Source organism: Harpia harpyja, chromosome 8 (assembly GCF_026419915.1).
Source record: "Harpia harpyja isolate bHarHar1 chromosome 8, bHarHar1 primary haplotype, whole genome shotgun sequence".
In the NCBI taxonomy this organism is placed as follows: Eukaryota; Metazoa; Chordata; class Aves; order Accipitriformes; family Accipitridae; genus Harpia; species Harpia harpyja.
In genome coordinates this window covers 1,669,361-1,693,015 of record NC_068947.1, presented here as the reverse complement: position 1 = coordinate 1,693,015, position 23,655 = coordinate 1,669,361, and the positions used below count along the sequence as shown (strand labels likewise).

The 23,655-nt window shown below is 43.1% G+C and overlaps 1 protein-coding gene across 7 annotated transcripts in view; it reads right to left on the bottom strand.

Annotated features, from left to right (window-relative positions):
• Positions 1-22,223, bottom strand: part of CNKSR2 (connector enhancer of kinase suppressor of Ras 2) — a 216,179-nt gene extending 193,956 nt beyond the window's left edge. For all 7 annotated transcript variants that reach the window (XM_052793909.1, XM_052793910.1, XM_052793911.1 and 4 more), the window contains exon 1: positions 22,130-22,223. In XM_052793909.1, coding sequence (XP_052649869.1) covers positions 22,130-22,193 — 64 coding nt within the window. In that variant the 5' untranslated portion in view covers positions 22,194-22,223. The remainder of the gene's footprint in view (positions 1-22,129) is intronic.
• Positions 22,224-23,655: the final 1,432 nt, after the last annotated feature.

The following is a 23,655-nucleotide window of genomic DNA, read 5'->3' as shown; positions in this document are numbered from 1 at the left end:
TAACAGCACTTGTTTTATGTACTAATTTTCTTACTGTATGAGTGATTCCTTATTCCATATTTATTCTTAAAAGTGTACCTGAAACATAAGGTTAGATGCCATTTAAAGTAGTTGTAAAACCTGAATGAATTAATAATAATTACTATTTTGATCACAGCAATTCTGGCTGACTTTGCATGCCTTCCTCCTTGTCGCTAACGACTGAAGGAAAAGACTCCTTGTTATCTGCCACAAACTCCTTTGGTCTCATTAAAAATAAACTTTCTGAACCTGAGTGAGACTTCAAGAGTGGGTTTTTTTGAAAGACAGAGGACATCTTTATTTCCAAGTACTTGCTCTGAGGTATCAAATGCATCATTTCCACTACCATTCCCAAATGCCAACCAGTCTGTTAAACACGTATTTATCAGCTCTATTCTGATCCTGCACTGCATCACATGCATCTTAGCGCTTATGTATTATTTCAGCCTCCCGTTAAGAAACAGTAATACCTTAACACTCTTCAGTTCTTTTAGAATCTCTTCGCTGACTTGAACTATTTCAGAAATAACTGGGCTTTTAATAATAAAGCATGCATGAAGTTAAGCACTGGTAGATAGGAAATAGCAATACTAATGCCTAAAGATAAGGTGCAATTCCCCTGCTCATGACAGGTTGTGCTCCGCTGAAGTCCCCTTCAGAGCTGGTTCTCTGCATAACGGCCAGTTTCACAACTGTAATAGGGAGAAAGTGAAAAACTGAAAAAATTTCTGAAGCTTTAATATTAATAGCTTAGTATTAAAATTTCAACAAGTTGTCGGTATATTTTTGAAAAGAAAAGTTACACTATAACAATATAGGACACGCGGATTTCTGGGACAGTACTTTTTAACAAGCAAATGAACACCAAATTTTAGGGTGAAAATTATGGGTGGAAGGAGATTCTGGAGACTTTTGACTGGAGTGGTTTTGCAACACGCTGCCCCATCACCTCGGTCGGCCTGTCCTGCAGCCGGGTGATAGGACCCCCCCACGAAGACCACTGCCTCCTGCTCTGCTGTCCTGCTGAAACTGCAGCATTCCCACCTGCAGCCCCCTGCCACAAAACAGGGGTCCTATGGCTTCGGCACAGCAGCAGGAACTTGGCTGCCAACGTCTGAGCACCAGTGATGCAACCCTTACTAAATGAAAACCTCTAACATGGCTTAAAATATCCTGCCGTGACATTGTGCCCTAAAGACTATGTGGCCAACTCTTTCTTATCTGATTGTAACCACATCTCAACCACGGGCAAGACTTTGGCGAGAATCCTAACCGCCATCTCCAGCAGATGGGCAGGGAAATCTTGCTAGGATTCCCACTTGGAGAACCCATCTTACCACCAAGCTAGAGGCTGCATAAAGACCAGGTAAGCTTTACCTATATCAACGTCACTCTCATTTATTCCTTTCCCAGCACCACCACCAGCAAAAAATTTCCTCCGCACATCTGTTACTCTACCAGCCAGACCCACTCCCTCTCTTTATCTCCTCACTTTCTTTGCACCTAAACAGGAACGGGGAAACCATTTTATTCTAGCATCCATTTCTCATCCTCCTCTCTCTCCCTGCATAGCTCCGAGGTCAGCATCTCCTGCAGCACGCAGCTTTCCTAAGTGGCAGGAGCCGTACAGCAGACTGACAGAAGCCTCGAGGATTTAGCTGCTGCACGAGAGCTGCTGCTAACACCAGCGAAGCCACCCAGGAAGAGCGTTACTAGTTTCACCTTACTGCTGTTACTTGGAAAAATCTGTGACCAGCAATAGAGGTATCAAAGTCATCCTCCAAATATAAGGCTGGCAATATTATGGTGCGCCAGAACCAGAAAGAAAATGATGTTTCTTTTGCATAAAAATTCAAACTCTGAGCAGGCTGTAGGGATCCTCCCTCCTTATCAGGAGAACTGCATCTCCACCATTTGTAGAGAGAATTTTATTATAACCTATTCGCATTATAAGCCAGTCTTCAGCAGACGGAGCAGAGCTTTGACTTCCAAGCATTCAACAGGAGATCCTATTAATGAAACACTTTTAACCCACATCGTTCAGGTAGGGAGTGATTCGCTAACATGTCTCACGAAGTCAGAGCACCACGTTAGTGTTGGGCCCATCTCCTCTGACACAACTTGACACTTCAGTCATATGTTAAGCTCCGAAGCATCTGTTCCATAATAAACTGTTATATGCTTGCCAAGAACCTAAGCACTGCCTTTTGCATCAGTATTGCTAAGTTGCAAGCCATAATTTAATACTCATCTGACATTGATGGTGACCCAACGTTTAATGCAGCTTAATGCTCTTCTGATGCCACTGATTAAATTACTGCTCAGTAGTCCAGTTTCATAATCTACAATTTGCAAGGAAGCAAGACAGATATACAGGCACTGTCTCCTCTCACATCAGTGAAACTGTTTACTGGCCAGGAAAGGTTCCCTAATTGAAGTTATAGGTAAGTACGCTACAATGCATCATTCATCAATACAGAATTTTGTTCAGATGCTTTAAGCCAATTATATTATTATGAAAAAAAGCGAAGCATGAATTATTCCCAGGAGCAAGGGGAAAATACGGGTAAAAGCCCTGACCCAGCATGTGCAATGACTTCATAACGTCCTGAGCACTGTCCAGGAAACTCAGTCCTCTGGCCAACAGGAGTTTCTATTCATTTTCCCCCCACTAGGTTGTTTAACAGTTTGGTCACTGCTTAGACACAGCTGTGCAAACAATCTTTCAACGTTTGGCCTGATGCTATTGAACTCCATCCCAAAATGTCTCTCCCCTCCTTTCTGCACATAGGATGAGGAAGGCTAATTTGGACGCAGAGGATTAGAGGCTTTCACAGCCCAACTTAAATCATTAGATCCTAACATTTCTGAGTTTTGAAAGAATTTTACTAAGTCAGATATAAATTTAAACTTGCTAATTAAGACAGTTGGTAGCAACAGTACTTCCTAAATCATCTCTAGAAGGCCTATTCCCATCTTGAAGAAAAAAATGCCCAAACATTTTAAAACAATTAAAAGCAATTAAACAAAAGCAATGAGAAAGTACTGTTTTAAAAACACCTTGGATGAGAACAACTAGAAGAAGTTTCTGAGGGTACAGACGTAAAAAACAACAACTGCTTTTTTTAGCTTCCCAGAAAGTAAATCTTTCATGCCAGACAAAACAGAGGAACAGTGTCAGTACACAAGTACTTTTGCAGGACTATTCGTTATTACATTATTTTCACAGCTATTGGCAACCCAAAACCATACCACCCTCAGTAGAGTAACGAAGGACTAACTACATGCAAATTGAATGCTGGATGCTAGCACGAATGCAGTATTAACGCCGCAGAAATAAAAGTAAAAAAATCACAAAATCCCCAGAATAAGGTTTCCGAGGCATATGTACCTCAGCTACACTGCAGTTCTCAAATACAGGCCTCGGTTCTGAGACCATCCACGCTTTTAACTTCAAGCACGTGACTACTCCTACCAAAACTAGAGCAGATCACGCTAGCGCTTTATGCAAGCATGAGCTTACGCAACTTGTTAGGTGATGAAGCTTTAGTTCTAGTAGAAAGCTGAGGAGTTACTCATGTCCTTTCAGCTGTTAGCAAGCAGAGACTAAAGAATTTAATTGATTTTATGGAAGGTATAAACGTCAGACCTAAGTATGCCCTTTCCAGTCTCTCTCAGAAATTAATGTCATTACCTTAGAATATTGTGAAAATGTCAAAAGCATCAGCATTTGGAGATGTTTAAAAAAAAAAAAGCTTTCTCATCAAACACATGTTATTAGCCAGTGTTAATATATAGAATGTGTTCAAAAATTAATTCTAATACAGTTTTATACAACCATAAGACCTATTGACTTCTTCCTTCATTTTTGGTTTTTACCCAGAAATGTTTTAGTACTGGTAAAATAACTGGATTCCCATTTTTTCTGAATTTGGTCTTCAAGACTTTTCCATGTTATGTATTAGGAAAAAAACCCCAACAAATCAGCAAGTGTTTTGAACATGCAATAGCTGATAACCAAGTGTCAAGGAGTTAATCTTTGCGCACAACCTCAAAATGTAACAGACTGCCCGCAGGAAGAAGGTCTCCAGCTCAAACCCTGTGCTGAAATTTAAAGAGGCAGAGTCCCACATGTCTCTTTCTGAGGTGCTTGTAACATCGGTTTCTGAGACTTTAAGACACTTTGCCAAGGATAAACATATTTTCACGATTCTACAAGCTGGAAAGTATATACAATGCTTCTTCCCTTTTTCAAAGAAATATTTTCTGGATTGTCAAGCCCACAAAAATATATTTAGTTCTAGTAACAACTGACCTTTTTTTGTTTGCATCTTGCTCTTCAATTTCACCTTCCCCACTGCTTACCACCAAGGTTACACTTCAGCTGGGCCTGCAGAGAGGTTCTTTTTTCCCTCGCTGTATGAAAGAAGCTAAGCTCCAGAGAAGAGGAGATGATTTTCTTCTGCAAACCCAATCCTCATTACTCAGCATCCTCTAAATGCCAACAGGAAAATTTACCCCGCTGGCATGCAGGAAAAACCTAACAAGGTATTGTTTTTCTTGGTCAGGTTTTCACAGTTACTTCTGAAAGAAAACTTTGCCGTTCAGCGTTTACAGGAAACAAAAGTCTATTTTCCTGCATTCCAGTCCTTCCCAAGACCTTTGACTGCAGCAGTCATCACCTGGGGTCCACTGCCTTCCCCCGGGGGTGGCCGAGGCAAGGAGAAAGAAGCGCGTCTCAGCCCCGTCCCAACTCAGCAATGCAAGCGGGAACAACAGCCGCAAGAGTCACCTCTCTCTCCCGTCCCCAATTCCCACCTACAACCCCACCGCTCCTCCTCCTCCTCCTCCTCCTCCAGCCGTGCCTTGCAGCGCGGGGACTTCGGGTCCCTCGCTGCGCCCGTTCCAGCTGGGCAAGACCGTGGAGCGGCCAGCCCCCGTCTCTGCCCAAAACCCATCGGACCGCTGCTCGGAGCGTCGCTGCGGGCAGGGACCTGCCCACGTGCTCGTGGTTAGCGGAGCCGGCAGAAATCCTCGCAGCATGCGTTCGTTGTGAAGACTTCTCCCACCGCGGCTCGGGGCAGGTTCAGAACCGCAAAAGGGAAGGATTGGGGTTGATCGGCAAACTTTCACGGATGTTTTCCATGGCAACTCCCTTCAGAGTTCCCTGGAATATCCTATTAAAAAATGAGTGTTTGCTTTTCATCTTTCACACATTCTGTATTTTTAGAATACAAATAGTCACATGAAAGTTATTTTGATTAAGTGCCAATTTTGCTCAGAGGAACAGATCTCAATTTAAGAAAAAGGTCCTACAATTATGGACCCCTGAAGAAATTAGCTGTTTTATTTTACTGTCATTTGGAACCTTTTGCATATCAGGCTAAAATCATAATAAAAGACTGTGCTTCAGTATTTTGAGGATTTCTGAGGCTTATAAATTTTCCTTATAAATTTAAAACTGAGCGCCCTCCTTTTTAAAGTTAGTCAGAAGTCTATTCCAAATAGCTTTTTTAATAGCTAACCCGTACTAGGGAAGAAACAAGCAATTCAATGAGTGTGTCGCTGTTACAGAACCAATGTTGTATCATGCTTATAATATTTCATTAAACAGCAGACCTTCAGAAGATGAGAAATCATTAGTTTCAATCGTGAGCAGAAGTATTCACCTTTGCACCAAACGCTAAAAATGCCCAAACATTTAGAGGCAGTAAAAAAGGACCCTCCGGGCTTCTGCATGACATTTAGAATTATTTTATTACTATTTTAAGATATCAAGAGTTTAAAAACATTATTTCAGGGAGAAGAAAATGTAGTTTGCTTAGGCCAGTAATCTCAACGCTTGAAATTGCTGCACCCCAAGTAACATTGTTAAAGTATAATTTTTTCACTTAATTACAAATCTTCTCTTTACAAAAACCTTTGCACTAGTGACTACTGCTAACAAGAAAAGACATGGTGATTAAACGTTTCATGTCCTTTAATAGCTAATCTGAAGTGCTAATGAGCGTTCAAAACATGACAAAAACGTCAATTGTTGCAAAGCTTCCCTATAGAGCAATGAATAAATTCTACTTTTTCATTTTGCTTGAGTCAGAATCAGCACATCACAGACCTGGCCACTTGAGCGCCGGTTACACGGAGTTACTCCACGTAGGACCATCTTACGGGACTTCCCAGGTGGCCCAGCTCACGCCTACCTACCCGGGAGCCTTTCAGACCTCCCTCCATACCCCACAGTCCACACTTTTGTACATGGGCAGCTACCGATTTCAGGAATCGAGCTCTAATTAAAAACACGGTATTAAACCCCCCTTGCCTTCTACAGATTAACCAACCTGCAAGCCGTTTCTTTGTTAACCGTGAGAGTTTACAGCGCCCTTTCTTCGGACGCAGGCTTGTCTTGCGTGCCAGGTAATTTCCCCCCCGGTGAGCACGTTAATAGCCCACGGATGCTGCAGGGAGCCACGGGGCTACGGTAAGAGACGCCTCGGCACGGCCGCAGAGCCGCCACCGGCGGTGAGCCCGCTGCACAGAGGCTGACCGCGCGCGTCCATCGGCGGCTCGATGCCCACACCAGGAACTGCGCAGGCGTGGGCCAAAGCAAGAGCCAAGGAAGACCTTCTTTTAGTCCCTCTGCCAAAAGTATAAAAGCGTCTCCGTCGGCTCTGCCCTGTGATCTGCCTTGGCGTACGGTAAATGCTCATGGAAGTTGCCATAATATTTTGCCATTATGAAATAAAAAAAGAAAAATGGTGCATAGTTTATTCAAGACACGTTACGTTAGTTACTTTGGTTTTCTCTAGTTTCTACGTTATGCTTCTTTTCCTACCAGTCTTGATATTTTAATATCATCAATTCTTTTACACAAACTCAGAAAGAGAAACAGAGAAGGCTTAGTCTCAAACTGTAAGATGATGTAATTTCAAATTTTCCTTGAGAAAGTCCATAATACCCCTGAAAATGTTCCTTTAAAAGCCATCGCAAATACTGGCGCACATAAAAGCTAGAGCTTACAAGAATGTCAGCATTTACTATGACTATTAACAATGAGTACTCTTCAGGACCTCAACTGATATTATGAGCTTGTTTTAACACATGAACATGCTATACAGACTCACCAGGTGATCTATTAACCTTATCTGTAGAGCACTTTTAAAAATCCTTATGACCTGACTCATAATTGGTAACTGACTGAGCAATATGTACCAAAGCCCCCCCGCCCTTGTAACAAACGGGATGCAGATCCAGCCCGCCATATCCACAGCAATGCCATATATCAGTATTTGGTCAAAGCTCTGATATTTCTCAAGCTTCAAGGAGCTTCCAATATCAGTTTTGGTGTTGCATTTGTTTATTTTTCATCAGCACAAATTTGTTTTGTAGCATCTCGCTTATCATGGTAACAGTGATAAGCACTGTGCGAGATCAAAGCAGACCTATAGTTTATAGCAGGCAGGAATTTTACACAAAAGGGTTTTCTATTGCTCAGAATCATTTAATCGGATAATCTGTACAAAACAAAAAACTTGCAGTACTCTTCTTTCTCCTTCTATTCATACATTGCCTCTCTCTTTTTGCATATGACAAACTAGGTTATACAGGGCCTACATTTTACAGAGCCTAACACAAGAGGCACCCATCCAATTGGTTTCCGGCACCAAGCCTCTCCCAAAATACCACGTTATGAATTACAAACACTCTCTCCCCTCCCATATTCAGTCAGAATAATGGCCAACCAGATGGCAAATTGTGATGGCTTCTGCTGCTCAGCCAGAAGTGCGCGCAATTATCATTTGGTTACCAGATCCCTCCCTCCAAATAACCTCCGCAATAATTCACTTCACCTTTTCTGTCGTGCCATTCAGGCTGTAACATCCTTGGTCAATGATTCTCTACTTAGGGATTAATAAAGGTGCCTACTCAAGCCCCTCTCCATCCCTTCTTTTTGGGGAGGCGGGGGTGGTCGGTCTTCACTTTTAAGGCTCTTGTATTTGCAGAAAGAACCCAACTTGTTCAGTCAACAGGCTCAGCAAAAATATACTGAATAGAAACCTCATCTGTGAAATTTTAAGCCACTAATAATGGCTTCTTCTCTTTTCAGTGTGCTACAGAATCCGCACCAACATGACCACCGAAGAATTTGTTAAGGGACTGCTTGACAGCTGGGACAAAAGTTAACAGGGTTGTTAATCCTCAGTCCACCCCACAGCTTTTGGCACGACAACAAGATAGGAGGAAAAGCAGGGTACGCGTGATTTGTTTAGAAGGTGGCTCCATCTCAACAGCCGATCCGGCTTCCCAGCTGGGTGAAGTTCCTCAGACCTCCAGGTCTCAAATGGGGAGTGACAGGCGGCACGGCAATCTTCACGTCCCGCCTGTGCACACTCAGATCTGTATGGAAGAAATCAAAGTGCTGCAACGAGGAGACCACTGGCAAAACGTACAAGGCTTCAAACAATCTGAAGGACATCAACCGACAGCAAGTGCCTAAGGAAGTACAGACAATCCTACCTCTTCACTAAAAAAAGGTGTGTTTTCTGCCTGATGGTTTTTAATAAGGTTGCTAGCACAGGCATACCGTGTTGCAACGATTTCTATATTTAAAACACATTCCCAAGCTTCAGGTATCAAACTAAATGTCTCTCAACTTAGTCTTGCCATAAAGCTGAGGCATTTACACATACAGAACAAACTGTAGCTTATGATGCTAAACAAGACTGAAAATGTTTTCTGTGCCAATGATTAACAAATCTTTGTATTTTCCAATATATAAAATGCCTTAATGGCTTATTATTTCTAAGTTATACAAGTCCAAGACAGCAGCATCCTACAAAACCAACATCAACAAGAAATGAATCTGTGAAAGAGCAAGCAATTTCTCCCTACCAAACAGGATATATGGAGAGTAATATAATGGAGTGGTTTTAATTAGCTGGGCATATAAAGCTGTTAGAAGACAAATTTCTTTCATTAAAAAAAGCAGCCAGTCAGTTAGAAATGCTTCAGTGCACTTAAGGCAGAGATGACACAAGGCATTTAACCTTCTCCCTGCCCTGGAACGAGGAGGAGCTGGAGGACTGGCGATGCAGTGGGTGACGAGCAGCCTCTTCACCTGCTGGTGAAATACTGGTAACTCCCCAGTAAAGTGAACAATACAGAGGGTCCAGCAGCACATGGGAAAAAATTCAGCGGTATAAAGAACCACTTTCTGTAATTTTGTTCAGACACGCAGGAGAAGAGTTTCTTACAAAATGAAATGTAGGATTTTTAAGGCCTTCCAGTATTAAGTACCCAAGTTTTGTGCACTAGCCAAAAACGGTGCTTTTAGCAGCTTGGTACGATATGCTGTTACTTTGCATAATACCTACTTCGTTTTAGCATCAGATACCACAGGTTTTGGTTACTTGGTGAGCATCCCCGCATTACTAAATACTGGGAATTTTCTTCATTACTGCTTTGGTTTCGTTTTCCTTTTAATAATCCAAGTGAAATATTTGCTCATTAGTAAAGGCAATTTCTCTTTCCCAGGGTTATATCTCATACCACATGGCTCCCGAGTCATACTCTTATTTTACAGGTGTAATTTCAAAAATGTTTCAAATCTAACTTAAAAAATGAAAAAAGAATTTAACGTAAAACAGAAGTGACCGAGAACATGTGCGTATGCATATCACACCTTTTTCCTCCTCTCCACTTAAATTACTCTGCTTTCCCCATCACACGTTTTTATCCCAACATACTGTTCCCACTTCCCCCCTTGCTTTGGGCTAGGGGTACACCCCGAAGAAGGGCTATGCCAGCTCCTTCTTCTCCCACATCAGAAACATCAATGAAAAACCCACTGCACAGATTATTAGCAGAGGAATTAACTCTGCCCAGGCCCACCGAGAGACTCACGCACTTACAGACAGAAATTAGATGCCTGAATTTAAAACCACAGTCATCAAAAGCTGCTCTTAATCTTTCAGGGCATGATTGCAGACAGTTTTGTCTGATCAAATTAGGATGGAGACAGACCCATCCTTGTCTCCAAATCCTGTTCTTGCCAATGCCACCGTGGGCGCGCGCGCACACACCCACACACACCAGCAAAGCACAGGGAACCTTACGCTGCAAGCCCTTGCTCCCAGGAGTATTACGAGATTCTCGATAAAATGAAGAACAAAATACAGATAGCCGCGAAAGCAAAGCTGGGAATCCAAGATTCCCCCTTGCAGCTAACTGGGGATTCACTGGACAGCAGTTTCTTATTTTCAATGTGGCTTTGGGAACAGAGATTACAAGATACTGTATGAATGTCGAATTGTTCCCCTTCAGTTCAAAACAAGTCATTGTTCTGGGATGGGAAACTGTGGTTTCTCAAAAGACAAACATCCCTTCTTGCTTGTTTCATTAAACTGGCAAAAGAAAATTTAATTCAAATTAAGAAACATATTCAAACAGATCCACTGGAGAAAAATAATTGATATTTATGTGCTGTTGCCACTTTGCACTCATTACAGGGGCTAATGTTTTGCAAGACACATCTTTTAAACCTTACTAAGCTTATTATTTACTATCTCCTGACAACCATGACTTCATTTCAAGAGCTGGCACACATCCCATTGTGAGAATCTAATCTTTAATAACATATTCTAATTAAATATGCACATTTAATGCTAAAAACAAAAGCTAAAATTCAAAACAAAAAAAATATTCATCTGACTAAACAGAGCAATTGAATTAGAGCACACAGACCAAACTTAAATAGTCACATATGCCACAGCAAAAAGTCATTAAGGGAAGGGGGAAAAAAGGTTAAAAAAAACAAAAACAAAAAAAACCAACAGGCAGACAACTCTTTATAGCTGGCCTTATCTGACCTCTCTGAACTCCTAGCTAGTTTACTCCCCATCTGTCATACGATAATAACTTTAAAAGGAGCACATTTAAGAACTCATCAAAAGTTCATTCAAGTCAATTGTTCTTATGGTGCTCGATTACATGCAAGAAGGGTGCATTCTTCTAGAGGAGCTACACGGATTTATTTTTCTCAACACTGATGGCTGATTTTTACCATTAAACCATTTACAATTTATCATTTTGTGCTGTTCCACTGTGACAGAAAATAGTAAGCAGTAAACAAAAACACATGACCTGTTGAGATTTAAATACCTAATCATGCCTCTAAAAAGCTATTTCCATCTATTTGCTCATTTTTAAATTTCTGTAATCTGGAAGCCATTTTCTTTCTAAGGAGTACAGTCATAACATTTGACATTACCGAGATGCTTTGAACTCAAAAACTTTGAGCTACAACTTTGTAAGCTGCCATAACACTTTCCAAGATTTTATGAAAAGTAAATTAGATAAATTTGTAATTTTAGAAACAATTTTATCATCGATTGAAACTACATCCCAACACACATCAATCTTTTCCTTCAGAGGTCTCATTTTAATTCTTTCTTGAGGTGAATTTTGATTTAGTAAGATTTATCAAAACAGTATTCTGCAGGAAATGCCTGACAGTATTTGAGAGCATTAAACGAGAGGGTACAGGCTTAAGATTTACAGTTTTAATTCTTAAGATAAATACAAGTCAATTACCTTGTGAGAAGTAGACCACATTACTGAACAGATACAAAGTGAGGAAATCTAATGAAATGACAAGACGATTTACAATTCCTAGATGTTATTTAATTCTGCCTGTTAGTTGAATTAATTTCATACATATGCAATTGAAGGGTTATGAACATGTTCATTTTTCCTTTGGATTCTCAACACAGCCTGCAATACATTATCAACTGAAAAACAAACAATTTCTAAAGTAAGGGTCTTTTAATTTTTTTTTTTTTTTTACAAGGGACTGGGCAGCAAAGTTGCTATTCAGCTCTACCTTCAACTAGAAAACAAATCTTTCGTTAACGTTTGGGTTTTTTTGAAGGAACACGTCAGGTATCAAAGTTACATTTTCAGTTATTCTGTTACACAGAGCACTCGCTCCTCCAAGCAGGAATTTGCGCAGCTCTGGGGCGGTGAAGAACGTGCAGGACCCGGTATCCTGCAGCCTCAAGCCCCCGTCCCACAAGCCCCAGCATTCGGCCGCCCAGGCAGCCACCTCCAGCACAGCACTGCACCCTGCTTCAGAAAGCAACGGTCGCAGGAACAGGGATAAAACCCTGTGATCTGATAACACCACCAGAGGCAGTCACTAATTGTCCAGTCTGTTCAGGTTTACTCGTTCATCTCTCATTAGCTTTAGTTACCTCCAGTTCATAATTGAATAGTTCAGTGTGGCTTATAGTGAGCTGAGGGACAGCGGTTAGGATGGAAGAGAGAAACTAGATGATGTCCAAAAGAGTAACAGAAAAGGGGTTTATCAACCAAGACAGCACAAGCAAAGAATCAGTGAGCTCCTTGTAAACTAACTTTGTAAACTTTTAGTAACTGAAAAGAAATTACCTTTAGCCTGCCGCAACAAATTTCACCTTTTATTCAACTAGCGAATACTACATAGTACATGGGGTATATTTTCATAGAAAAGTGATTTTTTTTTGTCTTGCACCAAGTGTTTTGTTTTTCCCAAGACCTTGGGTTGGCAGGCTGGTAAGACCATTTTCAAATACTGACTTTTTCATCAGGGAGATGGCTAGCGCTCCTTCATCAGCTTTGCCACAACTCTTCAGCTGTCTTGTTCAAGCCAAGGTAGTTACCAGGAACACCAAATCCTTCATTTAAAAGAAAAAAAAAAAAAAAAACCAAACCAAACCACACAATGAAACATGCTAATGTTAGGAATACAGAAGCTTCATGACTGCATATGCACCATTTTACTTTTTATAGTTGCTAAGGGTAGCTTCATCATAACTCATGCAGGCATTCAAATGTTATGCCAGTAATGTTATTTGCTAAAGCAGACATTTAAAACAATCCTTTGAAGGCTATGAAATATCCAGTCCTTTTAAAAAATGAGTTTATTTGCTCTCAGGGAGTCCTGTCATATACCTCACTTTCTTATTTTTCTAATGATAAACTGTCCTCCCTCCTTCAAACATTCAGATTGACACTTATATGGAAATTTCTTATGTGCAATGATTACGCTTCCATGCTGAACGTCTCTCTCTCAAATCCACACGCAGAGCATGACAAACTATTCACACTGCACTGTCCTCTTGGACTCAATTATCAGGCCTCCAGAAATAGGCTTTTGACCACAGACTGCATTAAACGGCTAAGAGCCATATGGTTTAAAACATACAATGAAATAACGGCTAAAGTAATGAAAACTACACCTGATTTTGAAGTCCAGTACCCAACAGTGAAATTACCGATCACAGGTATTTTCAAGAGGACTTGTGGGGCACAACACTCAAGACTTTACTAAGTAACACAAAGAGAAATTTAAGAAGCAATAAGCCTCCACGGTCTAGGTTAAACTAACATGCAGTTAGTTTTATCTGAAAATATTTGAAGACCACGATATTTGAAAAGGGCAATAAACACCTCTCTGAAAGGCACTAATGACTCCTTCATCACCGTCCACTTACAGAAAGTTTTAGAAACGAGTAGAAGCAGACTACAAAAATAAAAACACACTAACAGATTTGTATTTCTTTTCATATTAGCTGTAATAAATTAAAGCCTATCAAAAAGAGCCATGCTTGACCTCTGAAGAGAAACGGAGACGAAGGGCACACGGTTCTGTCCATGACAACGAAGCAACAATAAACAAGCCAGCCAGAAGTCAACCAATGCCAAACACTCAAGAAGGTACTTTTGGGATATTTCACCCCATACTTCAGTCACGCTTCAATCAGACTAGTAAGGAAGAAAATTGTTATTTGTTTGGTATTTAAAAGGTGTACACAAAGAGGTACAAGTGTAGATTCACAATAGTTGACTGTACACAACGTAAGCTATTTTTTCAGAAAGCAACTTCTACTTTGCATTCAACAGGTCCCTCCACCAATATTTCTTGAAAATCTGAAACAAAACAAGGACAAGAAGGGCACTGCACCTTGCAAATCAAAATATTAACTGTGTGAAAGCAACCAACAGAACTACAAAGCAAGTAAAGAAAGTAAGGCAGGCACATGTCAGTAATGGATATCAATGAGGGGGAATCCAGTTACAAATATTTTAATTATTAACATGGAATTTAATCAGGGTGCTAGAGTTAACTCTCCCACTATTATGAAGAACGCCAGCGATCCTTCAGTAACTACACCTGGTCAAGATTTCAGGTTGACATCTCAGTAGAAACACTAAGGTCTCTTGTTATTCCCATGAAGGGTTTCAGTGTTGACTCAGAGGGAAGAATGCCATCTAGTGAATTTTCAGACAACACTGGCATGTCCCACCTGTATTTATCTGGCCTCATTACGCAGAGGAAGGTTTTCTTCACCTCCTTATTGACGTGACGATTATCGGGAGAGAAAGGAAAGACAGAAGGAAGGGAGGCCGGGGAAGAAGTATCTATTTTAAAATAGGTCATTTATAGCTGTAGCTATTGGCGACTGGTGGATCTGGCCAAACCAAAAATAAATGCTACACTTCAACAAAAACAGTAATATTATAAACTTCTACATGGCTGACAATCATCCTCTGTGGGAGGCAAGAGCCCTTCAGAGGTGACCCAGCCAGCTGCTCAGCAGTATCCATGGGCATATTCACCCTTCCAAATACAAGAGGGCCAAGGAGGAGGTCCCGGCGTTACGCCCACTCGTGCACATCCTTAGCTCCCACCCCAACACTCCTCCAGACCATTTTGGCCAGCTCGCTCAGAAGATTTCGTTCCATCGGTGGTACTAGACCAAGCGGCACAGGCACGGCCCCATCAGCGGTATCTGAAGTTATGTGACAATGGCTTATCTGCTTGCTGGACAACCACTGACCACCCAACAGCGGACACCAGTAAAAGCCTAGCAGAGGAGTCTCCACAGCATTCACAGTCCAAAATTCAGCATTACCAAACAAAGACCCTGTTCCACCTAAATCAATGGATGTTTGATGCTGATGCACGGCTTAAACCATTTATTAAAAAAAAGCTACTTGAACCTTTAATTTAAAGGCTCGATTATTTCTCATCAACTTTTTACCCTCTTCTTCACACAACAGAAAAGGTATAATACAAAAGTACAGCACTTTGCGTCCCACTATATTAAAATAATACACTTCAGCTGAATATAGTTTAATTACGGCTTACTCTGGTACACTCATATATTAATTAACAGTTTACTTGGAAATTCCCACCATATGGTACTGTAGCAGATGTTAATCATGTAAGGCCAAACACTTTGAAATTACTGTTCTAGGCACTTCATCTGAGGTACCAAGCGCCCTAAATTTCTACTTAAAGGCTGAACTGGAAAGGATAAACTGCCAAGCACCCTACAAGATCACACTCACAGCTATTTTCTCAAAGATAATATTATTTGGCAGATAAGCAGAACAAAAAGGGCTAGATTTTCAAGCCTCCAGTGCTTTAAAATGACTTGATATACTGAAGTCCCTTTGCATAAGAGAAATGCCTGCACTCGAAACCTCAAGGAAAAATTCATTTCATCTACCAGCCATCTGCTAAGCCCCACACACTGTGAGGGCAAAACGTGTATATGAGGGGATCCTCCTGTAGCGTTCCAGATCTTGGGTGCAGCAGACCAACGGACCTGTGTTTTCCAGCCCCTCACCCTTCAATTGCAGGAAAGGAGCATTACAAGGAGCAGCAGATGCTTGCTCTTGGACAGTCAGCTGTTTTAAATTTAAGAGCAAATGTCCTGCAAGGTCCAACTGTCCCACAAGAAGAAATTAAGCTCCCTGCACAGTGCTGCACGTAGGTTCACGTGGCAGTTGCTTTCCTCTGCGTTTTGACTCCAACATGGGCCTAATATTGGGCCGCCAAAATTTTTCTTCTTGAAAAATACAACTCATCTCCAGCTCCTTACTTCACCTTTTTGGAAAAGTGGATGCGTTTGAAAAGCTGGAAGAGACAAATGAAGAAAACGTGGCATTTCATAGTTTCACGACACAGCCCTTCCAGAATTGGAATTTTTTTAGTAAGGTATTTGGGAACCCTTATCTTACAGCATTTGTCTTGATAACTATTCACCTTCTAAACTGAAGGTCTAAAGGTTTCATTAAGTAAATTATTTAAGCAGTAAGCGTGATAGCAGCAGAGTTTTGTTTTATTTGGATCTAGAAATGTAAGGCTAAGTTATCCTGCTAAAGGCAAGTGCTTTTGCTACAGGTGATCATTGATACAGTTACCCTATGACTTGATGAGGAAATGGTAACTTCTTGAAAAAAAAACCCAACCAAACAACAAACCAGCATCTACATAGCAAGGAAGCCTGAGGAACGAGCTTTCTCTTTCTCCTGGTTGCATACCTTTGAATGCAAGCCTACATACAAAGAATTCTCTCAGGAAACAGCTTTTCCCTATTCCTCTGGAAATCAGTTACAAATATTACTACTGGACTCTGAGAAATACGCTACAGTCAAATGCTACAGTAACTTTACCGAGATTAAACGGTTATCTACGTGTCTGAGGGTCAGACAGAAAGGCTAGACCATTTGCCAATTTGGTTTTTAGGAGATAAAACTGCCTGGTTTATTATTGCCAGAGCGCTAAAAGACAACTACTTGCAAAGATTCTAAAAATACATCTGTATATCTATTTCAAAACTCTCATCTGAAAAGCGATCTGGTTTATATCGCTGCCTTGCAAAATTCTTGACACCCATGAACCAGAAAAGGCATCTGTAAATTTCTTGGTTCAATACTGCAGTGTGCAAATAAATCGGAATAAGATCAGAACATAGAGCTTCGCTGAACTGTTGGAAAAAACCACTTGAGAAAACATATTGTGAGGCCATATTTAAACTAACAGATGTTTCGGAAACAGAACAATATGTTCAAACAAAATAAAGGTGTAAATGGGCAGCGTTAAAAGAGCTCCACAACTAGCACATTCATTTTGGTAGCAAGCGAAATCACCTCATCTAGGAAAGCTCCCTCCCGAAAAGATCATTAATTTAGAAATGAATTCTCAAGTTATACTTAAAATTTGGCCGCATGAACTATTTGCAGAGTGGCTGCTTATGTAACATTGCCTTTGCTATGGCAACACCGGGGCTGTTAGGCTTTGACACATCCCAGTTGCAACTGCAGTTTCATTTTCTGCTGATAAAACAATGGCAGGAGAGGTTTTCTAATCACAAACCAAGATGCTCTAAAACCCATCACTGTGACTGATGTGGTGGCCATCGATACTGCTGAAACTCCTGGTGTCAGAAGGGCAAGCAAAAAGCGAGAGATCCACAGGAAGAATAAACAAGCCAAAGAGAGAGATCTTCCAGTGCTGCCTTCACTACAGTTTTAAAGCCAGAGTCCTTAAAACTAAAGTTTGGGAAAGCACAGTTTGACTCTTGACTATCTGTCTTCGTACAAACTCCCCTCTCCAAAAAGACCCTCAACTTGTCTTACTGAAATTCTTAGTGCTTTCTTACAAATGGAGTAACTATCTATAAATTTAAAAGTTCAGGAGTTCATCGAAATTGAGTTCCAACTGTGGCACTATTTCATATTTTTCTACAGCTTTTCCACAGCTTTTCTTGCTAGGCATTACAGTAGAAATCGTAACTCCATTTAATAGCATCACTTCAACTAATGGAGCGCTACATGTACCCTCCAATACTGCAAAATTTCAGTTTGCTTTTCTTGGGAGGAAAAAAAGAAGTTTTAATGCTGACAAATTGTAGAACACCTGATCTATTCCACATATGGCACTTAGCAATGACTATTCAAGTCGATGACTGATCTGCAGCTCATCAGTCATCTACGCTAGCTTCACAAGGAACTAAAGTTTCAGAATCCAAGCATTTTTCATACTCTTAAATATCCAGCTTTTGTTTCCCTGAGACAACTCAGCCTTTTCCGTACTATTTTTAACAGTCACATCTGTTAAGGGCCCTACTAAAAGCAACATGAAGGGAAGTAGTGTAAGAAAGCACCTTTAACTCAGTGCCTTCACTGATGAGCTCCCCTGTCGCTCCCTAATGGTTCAGGAACTGCGGCAGGACCCGGGTGTCACCACAGACGTCCGAGGGCTCTGCACATGCAGGCACAGGAGCAAGAGGATCCCCATGGCAACATTTTTTTTTTAAATCATTAAGTATTAGAGCCTTTCATTTCAGAGCATTCCCACAAACTCTTGCATTTTCTTGACGAGTAACACGCAATTCCCGTTACGCCAAGCGGAACACGGTTGTCGGCAGCCCATGACGACTCCGTGCGAACACACACATGACTGAAAATGGACAGGAACTTTTGTACGCAAAGAGCAGACAGAAACTCAGTTCTTAAATCCATGTAATATTCAATTATCCCAACGGGGAACTTTTGCACTCTGTTTTCGCTTTGCTAGCATGTTCATGTTTCTCCTTCTCTTCCCCCAGTCCTTCTAAATATTTACATCCTTCTAAACGCTCGTAGGGTGGACTTTATAGAGGTAAAAAGCCCCCATTCCTTAGCTTTAGAGGCCTTTAGAGCAACTCCATGCCTCAGATGTCAGCTTCTTGAGTATGACTACCATTACAACAGTTTAAGCTGTATGAGCTTAGTATAAGCTCTGCGAGCTGTCATTCAGCAAACAAAAAATAAATATTTAAGCTTTGTTAGATAAAGTGATATCGATTTTTCCAGGTGGATTGCCTTTTTGAGCAGATTCTGTCATTGAGAGATTGGTACTGAATGAAAACTAGAACATTGTTAAAAGCAGCAAGTCCTTATCAAACTACAGCCATTACAAATAACCCCAGACAAAAGAAGTTAAATTACAAGACTCGGTTAAAAACATCCTGATGTTTGGAAAGTAATTGCCTGTCTTTGAGTTTTCTCAGCACCTCAGAAATCTGAAACACATCTGACACGTTCCCCTCCCGAGTCAGTGAAAGCCATGACGTTCGACGGCGCTCGCCTATGCAACGTGTTAAAGGCTTGCAATGCGGCAGCGGAATCCACACATGTCCTCCGAAGGGGAGGCAGAGGAGGTGATTGACACAGTTTCAGCTCACTGATCCATGCAGGGCCTTTAAAATTAGTACTAACTATATGAAAAGCAAAATAATACACAGTTTGAATCAATTTAAATATTCATTCTATCCTCCACATACAATATGCCATCCTGTGGGAGAGATGAGCTAATCCATCTGCTCTTTTTCCAGCTCTGTGACAGTTTATCTTCTGTCGGTGGGTTCATTCTAAACCACACAAAAACTCAAATGCTGACACAGGCTCCGCTCGTTTTGTCCTTTTCACTTGCAAAGTTTTAACTGGCGCTTTGGTCCGCAACTTCTTATCGCGCACATTTTCACGGGTCAGCATTTAGGTAGTCGCTTATTTGCGTAACCAGTTCCAGGTGCAGCAGCGTTAGAGTCCATAGGCTATTAAAGAATCCATATAGCAACCGTGTATGTCAAGGAATTAAAAAATGAGAAGGCATCGGAGAGACTGTATTTATTCCATGAATACCCACGGGCTTGAGCCTGCTCCCTGTGCAGCCATCCAGCCCAGAGCTCAGCACTTTCATCTGACACTTTTCAGCAGGAATACTTTCCCTGTCTTCATTTCTCACATCTTTTAATATGAGGCCCAATGCTTTATCGCTGCCCTGAACAAACCGCCACTGAGGGAATGGCTCTTTTGCCTAAATAAAGAATTCCAGACGGGGCCTTTTATTGCAAACGTTCAGGTCATACCAGCAAGACCATCACAAAAACACTGAGAGCAATAAAATCTAAAGTGTTTCATTTCCCCTTACTTTCAGATAACTGTAAACAATGTTAAACAGTAGGATTTTCCTTTTTCAGGAAAGATTTTGCTTTGAACATTGAAATCTATTTTGAAGAATGCTCTTTACAGAGGTGCCCTGAGCAGGCATATTACATAGCAGGGCACTTACTACTTCAAGGAAGAGGTTAAAACAGAGTTGGACATTCATAATTCTGTAAAATAACCCCTGTAAGTCAGCAAAATATTCTCGCATCTTGAAGTTTAATGTCATTTATGCAAACCAGACCTGGCTGCCACTAATGCAATGACCACTAATGCACTCACCCCAAAGTTCTCATGACACGTTCACATCTTCCTCATTGAGCTGCCTTGGGTACCTCTTAAAACACAAATAAGCTATTTTTGAGACTTTCAGAAACGTAATTTGTTGGAGGCAACGCATTTAAAGCGGCAGCAGAACATTTTGCCACCCGGATTTCAGGAACAACGTTTGCGACACTAAAAATGCTAAGTGAGGAAAACGAAGTTGTTGCAGCCAAGACGGCTTGCCCCGGTCCACTACCGTCCTTCCTCCAAACTCGGCAAGGTGTGATCCGTCAGACAGGACCAGACCTGCCCACGGCTGCTGGTCACACTCATTTCCAGGCTCAACTTCTGCAACTATAGCGGCCATCTAGGTGGTTTTCCTCTAACAGTGCTAGTCAAAGGCAGGTGCTTTCTCTCTTTGCACCTCACTCTAAATGAAGGTTCATCTGCAATTCAGAATACAAAATGAAGAAATGAAAGCTTGAAGCAACGTATCTGTGTTTGCTCAGTAAAAATGAAAGTACTCCAGAGAAACAGTTGAGCGCTGGCACCAAAATAAACAGGTTAAACACTAAAAAGCAAGCTTCATAATCCAAAAAGTAGGCACGATTGCAATGACTGCTTTTTTTGTGAAGTTCACATAATCATTTTTAAAAACAGATCTACAGCTCTGTGTGTTAGTCACAGGTTTCTAACCACAAGCCTTTATCCAGCCTCACAATTTTTAACGTTATCATTTAGTCAGCCTGTTGTTTTTAAAGAACTGATTTTATATTGATGCAATACAAAAGCAGAGTATGCAATGTACTTCACCTGTCATTCATGAAAAGTATTTGATGCATTAAATTTTTGAAGTTCTAAAAATGCACTATCTGCAAATTCATTATTTTTTCCGCATTCTCAAAATATGGGGGAGGTATCTCAGATGTTGATTTGAAAAAACTCCTACACAACCTTTTTTTTTTTTTTTTTTTTTTGTTTTCCAGAAGTAAAAATGTTGGAAGCTAAATAGCTGTAATAAAACATTCCTAAGTTGAAAAGGGTTTGCTTTTGATACTGACCATCTGTAGCTCCTTCAAGTTTTTCACTAATATTTACTAATTTCTTAGGATAGAAAGTATCACCTTATTTGTTTGTTGTTGTTGTTATTATTCTATGGATTGAGAACACTTCAGAAACAGCAAAACTATGTATGTTACCGAATATAATTATAACTCGACAGCTATAAATGCCAGGATCGAATAACTGAAAACATATGCTATATGCCTGAAATTTTAAGGATGATGAAACTGTCACATTAGTAGCACACAGCATGTTATAAAGAACTCCCACAATGTAGCAGTTGTTCAAAAGTTGTACCCATCCGGTCATCCTATCTTCACAAAAAGATATATAATACTAGATGGTGATTTATTCCAAACACAGCTGCAGCCTAACTTAAAGGTAATAACAACAAAAAAAAAAAAAAAACACCAACCCACCCAATCCAAACCGCGCCACAAAAAGACCTTTTTTTTTTTTTTTTTCCCCCCAAAAAAATTACAGTGCGAAAGCCCTGCCGGTGCGCGCGGAATAACGGAAAACCGTTCCCAGAAAAGTCCACAATTTTATCCTCGGCAGACTTTATTTCGGGGCGGACAGGTGAGGGAGCGGAGCAGCGGCCCCCGGGCACCTCGGTCACCCCCCTGTGTGTGTGTGTGTGTCCCCCCCCCCGGCTCTCACCGGGCCGATGTAAATCACGGATCTCTAACCGCCGGCCCTGCGGAGGGGGACGGCCCCCCCCCCCCCACGCGTGGGTGCCTTCGGCCCGGCCGGAGGCAGCGGGACCGGGGGGGGGGGGAGCGGACCCCCCCCCCCCCCGGCTTTATGGGCCACCGGGGGTCTCCAGCCGCCCCCGCCCCAGCCCCCCCGGCCTCCCTCCCACCTCCCACCCCTCAGCCAAAACGTCTTGGGGGGGGGGGGGGGAACCGCGGAGCCCTCCGCACCTGAGGGGATGGATTTGCTGGGGGGGGGGGGGGCCGCTCCTCACCTTTCATCCAGTCGACGACTTGGCTCGGCGACCACTTACTGACGGGCTCCATGATGAGGGCCATGAGGGGGGCTCAAAGCCGGGGGGGGGGGGGGGGGGGGGGGCTCGGGCGGCCGCCGGTCTCCGGGCGAAGCTGTGAGGGGCGGCGCGGAGCGCGTCTGGCGGCGGCGGCGGCGGGAAGAGAGAAGCCGCTAAATCCCCGGCTTGCCGCCGCTCCCCGCTCCGCTCCGCCGCCTCTGTGCCTCTCCGGGGATTTTCAGTTCATGTTGCCGGCTCAGGCGAGGAGGAGGAGGAGGAGGGAGGAGGGAGGAAGGGGGGGGGAGGAGGAGGAGGAGGCGGCTCCGACGCCTCCCGCCCCCGCGGAGAGGGCCGGTCCCCGGGCAGCGAGCGGGCGAAGCTGAGGGGAGACGCGGGGAGGGGGGGGGGGGTGGGGGGGGGGTCGCGGCTCGCCTCTGCCCGCCGGCTCCCGCCGTTCTCCCCGCCGCCGGTGCCTTTTTTTTTCTTTTTTTTTTTTTTTTTTTTCTCCTGGCGGAAATGACGAGGCGGCGCCCGCCACCCGAAAATATCTCCGAGTGAAATGGGAAGGGACACCGGGGGGCGGGGGGGGGGGCCGGGATGAGTCGGGAGCTGCCGCGGTTGGAGGGGCGGGGGGGGGCGGCAGCGCCGAGCACCTGCTGCCGCCGCCGGGGGCGGGGGGGAGCGCAGCCAGCGGCACCGTTTGGGGTTTTGTTTGGTTTTTTGGGTTTTTGGTTTTTTTTTTTTCCCTTGGAAAAAAGCATCGCTGCGTGGGTGGGAAAGGTAAATCTTTTTTTTAATTTTTTTTTCTTTTTTATCGTTGTTTTTTTTCACCTCCCCACCGTACAACGGCAGCTCCGATGGGGAGCCGCACCTCGTTTGTCTTTGCCTGCCCGCCCGCGCCCCGAGGGCGCAGAACCGGGGAGCGGGGGGGGGGGGGGGGGGGGCTGCAGGTGCTGAAAATCCACCGTCCCGCGGGCTGGGGCTGCTCGAATTCTCCTCGCTGCGTGTCGTCCGTGTGTCCCCGTCCCCCAGGCTCCATCGTCCTGGAGGTTCCCCCCGGGGGGGGGGGGCAATTCCCACAGCCCCCCCTCCCCGTGCCCCAGTGTCCCTTTGTAGGATTCCCTGCGGAGCGCAGAGCGGTTCCTCCGAGGAGGGCCGTGGGTGCTGTGCGGGCACCCTTCCCAGGAGGTGGGGGTCCCCGTGTGTCCCCCCCCCGAGCCCCAGTCAGAGGATAAATGCCGCTAAAGAGGGTTTTTTTCCTGCCAGCGAGTTGGCCAGCTTTGCCTGCCTTTGCCTTCGCCCTGCGTCCCCTGCCAAGGCTGAGGCGACGGCCATCGAGATGTTCCCTCTGATGGTGTCGGCTGCCGAACGCCGGCTGCTGACGCTGACATTTCGTGTCCGTACGCCAGGAAAAAAGAGGATTCCCTCAGCCTCAGAGCGGCAGCGGCGAAGGCATCCCCTTCGCGTGGCATGGGCAGCAAGAGAAGCAATCCCGTTTCGGTACGTGG